Source organism: Microtus ochrogaster, chromosome 18, assembly GCF_000317375.1.
Source record: "Microtus ochrogaster isolate Prairie Vole_2 chromosome 18, MicOch1.0, whole genome shotgun sequence".
Lineage (NCBI taxonomy): Eukaryota > Metazoa > Chordata > Mammalia > Rodentia > Cricetidae > Microtus > Microtus ochrogaster.
In genome coordinates this window covers 6,666,945-6,677,201 of record NC_022020.1, presented here as the reverse complement: position 1 = coordinate 6,677,201, position 10,257 = coordinate 6,666,945, and the positions used below count along the sequence as shown (strand labels likewise).

At 49.2% G+C, this 10,257-nt stretch overlaps 1 protein-coding gene across 1 annotated transcript in view; it reads right to left on the bottom strand.

Moving 5' to 3' along the window:
* The window catches only part of Ttc39c (tetratricopeptide repeat domain 39C), a 92,880-nt gene that overhangs the window by 6,719 nt on the left and 75,904 nt on the right, over positions 1-10,257 (bottom strand). Inside the window, exons 8-10 of the mRNA XM_005355770.2 lie at positions 8,946-9,053; positions 3,235-3,344; positions 1,809-1,932 (exon numbers count right to left, since the gene is read on the bottom strand). Coding sequence (XP_005355827.1) covers positions 1,809-1,932; positions 3,235-3,344; positions 8,946-9,053 — 342 coding nt within the window. The remainder of the gene's footprint in view (positions 1-1,808; positions 1,933-3,234; positions 3,345-8,945; positions 9,054-10,257) is intronic.

Below are 10,257 nucleotides of genomic sequence, written 5' to 3'. Positions count from 1 at the left end.
GGGCACGCGTGTATGTGTGCTCCTGTGTGTGCAGGGCACGCGTGTGGAGGCCAGAGATAGACTTTCGTGTCATTCCTCACCTGCCTTCCTTGTTTGCTAAGCCGGGCTCTCCCAGCAACGCCCCTGCTCCTGCGTCCCCAGGGCCATGGGTAACAAGCATGCACCAGTCTAGTATTTCCTGAAGGCGAGATTTGAGCTCTCACGGCTGCCCAGTGAGTCATCTCCTCAGCCAAAATATCAGCATCTGGAGACTCCCGGACCCCACCTCTTCCCCAGAAGGAAGCTAATGTAAAAAGGCTGCATGGCTCCCACCATAAGATGTTCTGGGAAAGGCAAAACTGTACAGATAGAAAAGTATCAGTAGTTACCAGAGGTCAAAGAGGAAGGGTGAGCAGGTAGAGAAGGAGGATGCTTAGGGGAGTGATAAAGTTCTCTAAGGTATACACGAGTGAGCCTTGGACACTGGCTTACACCAGCAGGATGGGCAGCAAGAGCCCACCCTCTGTGCACTGTGGCTTTGGTGGCTAGACTGTATAATACAATGTCATGGGTGCCAACGGATATACCACACTGTTACAGGGCATTGTGTGAGGGGGTCAGAGGGTGGGAGAAGGGTGTGTGTGTGCAGAGGGTGTTCTAGACTTTGTGACCAATTCTGCTGCAAACCTCAAACCTTTTCAAACCTTCCATTAATATAAAACTCTGCATTACACCAACTACAAAAGTCATGCAATCGACTCTGGGCAGGTTTATATGCTGTACTGTACCCCACACTGGGAGAGATGCAAAACAAGGCATTTGACCAGTAACGGTACAGAGATTTTTTATTTCAGAGAAATCAATAGGAGTTGAGTTGTGAAGAGGGCTCACTCATTTGGTTAAAGTGCTTGCAAAGACCCATTGTTTGACCCCAGAAACCACAGAAAAGGCCAGGCATAGCGGTATGTGCTGGTAATTCCAGCACCAGGGGATGGGGACAGGTGCGGTTCTGGGGTAACACCCAAGGACATCTTGTGGTCTCCAAGCATGTCCATAGCAGTTTTATTTATGACAACTTAAAACCTCTCAAATGCCCATCAGCAGGAGAGCAGAGAAGTGAAGAGCGGCCCTGTATGTCCACACAATGGAATACTACTCAGTTAGGAGAAGAAACAGTCACTAACAGAGGCTACTGTGTGGCCAGTGCCAGGCACAATGCTTCATGCAGGAAGCAGGTCAAAGGCAGGCAAACGAACATGGATACCTCAGAATACTGTCTGCAGTGAGGTGGGGACTGGCAGAGAGGGAGCACAAGAAGTTACCAGGGGTGGTGCAAATGCTCTGTACAGGAACCCAGCTGTGCGTACTGCCCCAGCTGAACCCCCAGATGCCTCACTACCTGAACCTTCCATGTACGTGTGCAACTCACAATTATACGAAACAAGAGCCTCCACTGGGCAAACGTATGGACTCATAACACCCACCACCTTGGTAAACTGGCAGAATTTCCTTTTTTTTTTTTCTTTTTGTTTTGTCTTTTGAGACAGGGTCTCATGTAGCTCAACCTGCTCCTGAATTCCCTATGTCACTAGGGATGACCTCACAAGTGCTCGGGTTGCAGGCAGGCATCACCACATACACCAGCTGATGCCACTTTACTAGGTACACCATCAGATACCCCAACAGACAAGTGTACCTGTCTACACCAGTATGTCCTGCTCCCGTTGCTGACGACACACCATCCACCACAGACTGACAGTCAGCTAGCCTGACTGAGGGACGGAGGGAGCGGCCACAATGAGTCCGCTGGCTGCGCGGAGCGTGCTTACCTTGGCTCATCCTCTGCAGGTTGGGGAAGGAGCAGTTGGGAAGGGCTTTCCACAAGTACAGCACTTCAATGGATGCCAGCACACACAGAGCTCTGGTTGGGGTTTGCTTCCGAAATCTCTCAGCCTACAAGGAATTCTCAAAATATCAGGCCCCAGTCTTCAGAATCAAGCTCAAATCCAAGCTGGGCTTTGGAGACACACCACAGTGCAAGACCAGTATAAACACCCTTCCTTACAAGGCTGCGAACAGAAAGTCTCTCCACATTACAAAATTTCTGCGGTTTTTTTATTAAAAATATATTCATGGCTATAACTTATATCCATTATTCAGCCATATCTCAGTGTCTGGGTTCTGAAAATGTGGGGATGAAAAAGATGCATTCAGTTTAAATCCATGAGCCCTCACAAGGAGGAGACTAACTCAGTGGACCACACAGGCACATTTCCATCATGGTCCTGCGGCTTTCTGTCTTCAACTTAGCCCACAGCTCTCAGCTGCACTCTGCATTCTGATATCATTTTATGTATGCATTTATTTATGTTTTAGTACTGGAGAATCATACTTGGGGTCTTGCATATGCTAGGCAAGTTCCCTAGTACCAAGCCACATTCCCAGCCTTGTAGTATATTTATTTTAAAGATTTACTTTATTTTCTAAGTGTGTGTGCACATGCACATGTACACAGTGCACAGACATCGGTAGACTCGCCAGAAGAGGGCACCACGCTCTTTGGAGCTGGAGTTTCAGGCAGCCGTGCCCAGTCTAACTGAGAACCAAACTTGGGTCCTTGGCTGCAAGAGCAGCAAGTGATCTTAACAGCTGAGCTGTCTCTGCAGCTCCTGCAATCTACTTTTTGGAATAAATTCATTAATTATTCATTTAACAAAAACTAATTAAACTTTAAAAATGTATGGAGTAAAAGAAAAATTTTTAAACTAAGGAGAAGAAAAATCAAACCAGGACAAACCAGGACATCACTCAAGGTTACTCAGCCATATCTCAGTGTCAGAAATGGACAGAAAAACTGGGACATTTCCCCTCTCGTCCTGAGATCTCTATAGATAAATACGACAGCACTTTTGGTCTTCATTATATCAATGTGTTGTGGTCATCATCACATTTGAGAAGCAGAGCCAGCTGTCTCTCATGGGTTCTACCAACTTCTTCTAAAATGACCTGAACTCCAGACAGACACTTCCCCTTTGCGGGAGCGCTAATCAACGGCACAGGATCCAGTGGATCTCATTAAAAAAAAAACAGAAACAGCCCTGCTTTAGTTATGCGCAGCCTTTCTCCTCAGAGCAGAAACACAGCCACAGTGGAAAACACACTGAATCTGACAGCATAAAGTTTATCCAGGGAGTTGTTGGCACTGCCTGCACATCACAGGTGATGCCTGTGATTGGCAAGCCCTGACATACATACCTTTTTGACTGAGAACTGTTCAATCTGGTTGTTTTTCCTTTTAAACAGCTTCTGGACTTCTTTAAAGACAAGCTGTGCACCATCCACGTCACCAGTGGCCCCCTGACAAACTGAAAGACATCAGAATTGCATTCCCATGTCTCCATGGAAAAGACACAGTTATGTCCAAGAGGTGGCACCATCCCCCTGCCGCCACCCTGTGGATTCATCCCTTTCTAGCAGGCAAGTGTTCCCAGAGACTTGGGGACCCAAAGCATCTGGGTCCTTGCCCTTTGGTGGGAGGAGACAAGTCTCACATGTAATAAAATGCTCAGTTCTTGTCACAGGCTACTAGCTACTTGCAGGCCCTTGTAGTAATTGGAGCGGCGGGGCTGCATTCCCAGCACCCCAGCTGCCTGCTAGCTTATGCCCCGAAATAACAACACACAAATTGTATTCATTTAATCACTGCTTGGCCAATTTCTATCTAGCCTCTTCTAGGCTAACTCTCGCACCTGGACTAGCCCATCTCTAATAATCTGTGAGCACCAGTCTTAGTGAGCATCGGTCTTACCAGGAAGATTCTAGCCTACATCCATCCTGGGTCGGAGCTTCATCACATGTGCCTCAGAGAGCAGAGCTATCCCCGTGTCCGCCCAGGAGCCGGGAGCATGGCGTCTCTGCTCCAGAGCGCAGAGCTGTCAAGTCTCTGAGCTCACTTCCTCTTCCTCCCAGCGTTCTGTTCTGTTTACTCCTCCCACCTATGTTTTAACCCATGAGACCAAGCAGTTTTTTTATTGCTTAAACCAATGAAATCAACAGATTGATATATGACACTCCCACATCAGGCCCTGTCTTCAGGGCACTGAATAACAGGGGCATGGTGAAGAAGAGAACAAGGCACCTGCATTCCTGAAGCAGTCTGCACACACTCACTACCACCTACCATCACAAGTCACCGGGGATGTATGAGGAAGGACACACACACAAGCACACACACGCACATGCATGGCCCAATAGCTGCAGTGCTTATGGTGACAGCATCCCTTAGGGAAGAGCACCATGGTGCTTTTAGAATGCTCAGAGAAGAGATCATTTCTCTTTAGATTGTGGGACGCCATGGAGCTGGGAGTTGAGCTGCACCTTCGAAGGGTGGCTGACACTAGCTAGCCAGGGGCCACTTGTCTTCCACCCTGGGGATTCGTCACATGCCCTTTGCTTCGTCGGCAACTTCATGGCCAGCACCAGCACCAACACCGTAATGAAGTGACCAGTGCCTCTGGCAGAGGCCTCTCAGCACCTGTGCGGTGCTGACCCTACCTATGCCTGCTCCCCTTAGCCTCCTGTCACTCTTCACGCCCTAGCCAGAACGGAGTAAAACTACCCTAACTTCTGCCTTCTTTACGTAAGAACTAGAGAGCCTCGGCAGGCAGAGCACAGGGCACAAAGAAACAGCCACGAGGCTTGGAGGAAACGGAGGGTGCCCACGTGGAGGGGATACCAGGGAACGCTTGGTGGTAAGAGGGTTCAAAAGAAGGAGCTACCCATCTCCAGACACATGAACTCCCTGGGTGCGGAGTGGGATCTGTGCCAACCCAAAAATGACTGCACCAACCTCAGCAATGGCATGGCAGCACCAGAAGAGTGGTGACAGTCTGTGCCACCACCAGTCACTGTGGGTCCAGGAGCAAAGAGGCTCAGGGAAGTGAAGTGCTGGCCCCAGCAGACCAGTGAGAAGGGAGGATGTCTGCTGCCTTGGCTTGAGGTCTTCCTCAGATCACGGAGAACATCCTCTCTTTAATTAGACCTTCATTACAGTTACGTACTTGCATGTGTGGGGGCATGCACGCCGTAGCGCACAGGTGGAGGGCAGAGGACAACCTGCAGCAGAGGATCCTCTCCTACCCAAACGTGCCCCAAGGCCTGAACTAGGGTCATTAGGCTTGGACCAGCACCTTTACCCATTTAGCCATCTTGCTGGCCTGAGAACATTCTTGTGTGTATGGCCTGTGTACATGATCATGTGTGCACATATGCATGTGCAGACCAGAAGCCATGCCAGGTGTCACCGCTGTCATCATCGTCCTCTTCCTCCTCCTCCTCTGGCTCTCCAGCTTATTTTGCTGAGACCCTGTCCTTCGCTGCATCTGAACGCACTGAACCAGCTAGGTGGGATGGCAGGCAAACTCCAGGATCTATCTGCCTGCGCTGCTCCGACATGCCCTGCTGCACCAGCTGGGGACCAGACACACATGTTGCACCTGGCACTTAACTGGCCGAGTCACTTCCCCAACCAAGACACTCTTATAGGGTCAAATGACGTGATGGTTTGGATGCAAACGCGCTCCCATGGGCTCATATTTGCATGCTTGGTCCCCAGGTGATGAACTTTGGAAGGATTAGGTGTGGTCTGATTGCAGGAGGTACCCGCCAGGCCTAATCTCTGCATCTGTGTTTCCGTCCCTCCTTCCTTCCTTCCCTCCCTCCCTCCCTCCCTCCCTCCTTCCTTCTCTCCTGCTCATGGATAAGGATGCAAAGCTCTCAGCCACTGACTAACCCTCTGGAACTGAAAGCAAGTCCCTCAATTAAATGCTTCTTTTTCTAACAATTGCCATGGTCGTGGTGTCTTTTCACAGCGATAGAACAGTGACCAAGACACATGATGAAAGACAAAGAAATGTCCTGCATCTAAGTCACACCTGAAACATACAACATTAATGCCACAGACCCCCCAAAACAGATTCCAACCCTCCAGCCTTCTTTGTACATCACAGCTGGGGATAGCAGTTTTGAGGTTTCACAAATCTACCCCTTTACATCCTGTCTGCAAACAGGAGGCACTAGGTACTTAAGGATGAGACCTAGACAGGACTCAGTATATCAATTCTTCCACTAAGACTGGTAACGTAATTCTCACATAATTTTAGCCTTCCAGGAACACTGCAAGAATAGCAAAGGATCAGATCCAGTCACCCTGCTTCCAGATGTCCTCGAAGGAACGGAAAGCAAGGGCTCAGCCTGACATTTGTATTCCAGGATTCTCAGTACACACCGGAAGAGGAAGCAGCTCGACCATCCACTGGTGGGTGAATGGGCAAGCAAGATGTGGCAGGCATACGACATACAACGGCGAATTATCCAGCATTAAAAATAAATACTGGGACATGCCACAAGATGGGTCAGCCTTTAATATCTTTTGATAAATGAAATAAACCGGACACAGAAAGATGAATATGTTGTGCTCATAGAAGCACAGGAAAGCTCAGTTCAGGGGCAGAACAGAGTGACCACCCTGGAGGAGGAAGTAATGGTAGTGTTTAGACGTCCCCTGTGAAACCATCGGGGAATTCTGGGCATGGACGATGGTGGCTGCAGAAGTGGCTCTGAGGTACAAGTGCCCCAAACAGTAGGCTTGTGCTATGTGTCCTTTGTCACTATGAAACAGTAAGACAAGGAAGTGAAGCCTGGGTGCTGGACACCTGTCCCTTTTAGTCAACACACAGTTTCCTTCATGGCTAGCTCAAACACAACCTTCAGGCATCCCTTGACTGTGGGACCAAGTCCTCCTCACATGCTCATCACAGAGGGGACTGGTCACATATCTGGTGCTCCAAATGTCCCCTTGTGGCAACACAGGTGAGGAGCTTCCTTTCACACAGCTACGACTAGAGTTCTGGGATGTTTCCAAACATGTAAACATTTGGTCATATAGCTATTTCACACATTCATTTCTTGTATGTCCCCTCAAAACAACAACAACAACAATACAGCTGCCCAGCACTGACTGCAAGACCCGGCCACATCTATTGGCCATCGTGCAAGCCATCCTTCCGGGCTATGCAGGTGGGGATCAATACGTAGCTCTGATTCTTATCCGAACTGCTGGGAAGCTGTGTAAATAACCCTTAAGCATGAGATTCTGTATACCAAGCCACATATCAAAAATAAAAATTCCAAACACAAAGGCATGAAACAGGGACGTCCTGCAGAATCTGCAAAAGGCACACGGAAATGAGGCGGATTGTACTGAACCGCTCTCTGACGTGATTTTAGAGGGTTTTCAAGCTAGCCAAGACACAGCCTGCCTAATGCAGAGCCTGACTTGCTTTAGTTAGATGAGCTAAGGGACAGATTATAAGGGGAATATGTCTCACTAAAGGTAAATGTTCAAGGAATGGGGATGTTTACAGCAATGTTTGGGATGCTCAGTGGAATGTGAATGTAGTTCAGGGGCAGAGCATAGCTAACTAAGCTATGCAGGGTCCTTGGCTCGATTCCCAGCGCCGAGACAAATGCTCATACTACTCTTGAATTTTAAGTAGAAGAACTGCTTCTGAGGTTGTCGGAGAGCAGACCTGAAGATCTTGAGGGCGTTTCTCAAGGGCAGGCGATGCACAGCTCCCCCTCTCTGGTCTTTTTAGTTTTGCACCCTCTATAATCCTAAACTAGCGCAGACAACACCTTTGTCCACCAGGTGGCAGCATAATGCCAACTATGTCATCTAAGAACTTCCAAAAGCAAAAGCCATACCACAGTCATGTTCCTTGCAATGGTTTGCAGCATGAGGTACCTGTGCTTGGATGTCTTGGCTGACAGGTAAAGTGGGAATGGAGCAAACTCAAGCTCCATGGTGCTCTTAAACAGAGCACCAACTAGAAACTACTCACACAATGAAACAGACATGTCTGATTCTGAATAATTATTAAAATCCTAATGAATAAAAACATAGCAAAGGAGAAGAAAGAAGTAAGGGCTTGGAAGCAAAGAGAGCTTCGCGTGAAGCACTTCTGAAGACCAGACAGGCCCAGACAGGAGTGTGGAATAACTGGGAACAGCCCTGGATGTCTTGGCATCCAGCTGGGCCTCTTGGCACTTCTGCCCCATTTATTTGGTTTTAGCAAAGAACAGGAATTGCCTGTAGGTGGAGACAGGCATTTGTCAACTCAGGAGTTAATGCAGCTGTGAAGGCTGAGGTCCTGGCTAAGGGAACCACCCCTCAGAAGGTGGGACCACCCCTCAGAAGATGGGGCTACCCCTTAGGAAGTATGCTCACCTTAATATACTTTTCTTTCCCAGAATCCTCACCCCTTGTATAGAACCCACTAACCCCCAGAAGGAAGGGCTTAGCAGGACCTCCTAATCAGAAAGGCATTAACCGTCCCTTCCTCCGCTTGTGTCCTTTCCCTCAGGATGCTGGAGAGACTGTAGGTGAGCTTTTACACTTGGGCACTTCGGGCACCCACATCCTCCTCAGCTCCCCGGAGTTGCCTGTCACTGGGTCTGACCTCTTTGTCAACTTCTCTCAAGCAACATGGCTTTTCCCTTCCTCCTCCACCCTCTGTCTGGGCAGCTGGCAGAGTTCCAGCTTGCCCACCCTGGGGGCTTTTCAACTCGAATAAATTATCTCAAAGCTAGTTTGACTCATTCTTATCTTTTTACTAACGACACTAAGAACCCCAGCAAGGGACCCAGACTTTCCTGGCATCATATGGTGGTTCCACCAGGTCTCCCCCAAATTTTCTGTAACATTTTGTTCTTACCTTTTAATTCTTTAATCAGATTAAGGGAAAAGAAGAGCCCATCCCTGCATAGGCCTGTGCTTCCTCCTCCATTCCCCCCCTCCTCAGGATGGGGAGCGGTCTGGCCACCCCCCCCCAGGAGGATGGGGAGCGGTCTGGCCACCCCCCCCCCCCGGGATGGGGAGCGGCTGGCCCCAGACAACAGTTACTCACCTGCAGTCAAATATGCATAATAGCACTGCGACCATCGGGATTCATTTTTCAGCCTCTCAAAGGAGTCAAATGCATCCTTGAAGTTGAGCTCAATCATGCTGCACCAGCCTACAAAGGGAGCAGAGTTGGCATGCTACCCTGAGTCACGGAGCATGGCACACCACTTGAAGGTAAAGACACAGTGCAATGACCCAAGGCCCCAAGTTCAGAGCACCACTCTACGTTAAGGAGTAAGAACAGCACAGCATCCTGAAATAGGGAACTCCACGGCTCACAGCTAAGCTAGGAATCTCTAACTGCATTGACCAAAACCCTTCTCTGAGAGTGTTTTAGGTCCCAATCACAGTCCACCACTGAAGGCAGCCAGGGCAGGAACTTCTGGCAGGAACCGGAGCAGAAGCCTTGCAGGCACTTTACCTGCTTGTTTCTCATGGTTTGCCCAGTTGCTCTTCCCCACCTAGACCACCTGCCTTGGGGTGGCACTGCCCAGAGTGGGCTGGGTCCTCCCATACCAATCATTTCCCACAAGTCAATCTGATGGAGGCATCTTCTCAGCTGATGTTCCTTCCTCCCAGGTCCCCCTGGCTTATGTCAAGTTACATGCGCGCACGCACGCCTGAGTAGAACACCATTGGCAATAAGTGCTCAAGGGCCTTCATTAACTTATGTAAGTTCTCATGGACAGATGGCTAGGAGAGCTGGGACCTTGAATGTTTTAACTGTTTTTATTTATTTTACATACCAACCATAGTTCCCCATTCCTCCCTTTCTCTTCCTTCCCCCCACTACCCATTCACTCTTCAGAGAGGGTAAGGCCTCCCGTGGGGAGTCAACAAAGCCTGGTAGGTCAAGTTGAGGCAGGACCAAGCCCCGCCCCCATCAAGGCTGAGCATGGCATCCCACCACAGGGAATAGGCTCCAGAAAGCCAGGTCAGGCACCAGGGATCAATCCTACTACAGCAGGGTACTGTGGTCCACCCAGCCCACACTGTCCACTTTCCCAGGTTTAAAATGTTCGCAAGGAACAGAGAGCGCTAGTGAGACAAGCTGTAGTGCGTGTGCTTGGGGACAGCACATCAGGTGGTGTCCCAAGATGAGAGAACCCCACAGGGAGCATGGGTGCTGGGGCACAGGGTGGCAGACTTCATACAGACAACACGATGGATTTCAGTTACCCATCTCATACAGACAAACTGGATTCTAGTTACTGATTTCATACAGACAAACTGGATTCTAGTTACCCATTTCATACGGACAGACAAACTGGATTCTAGTTACCGATGTAGTATAGACAGACAAACTGGATTCTAGT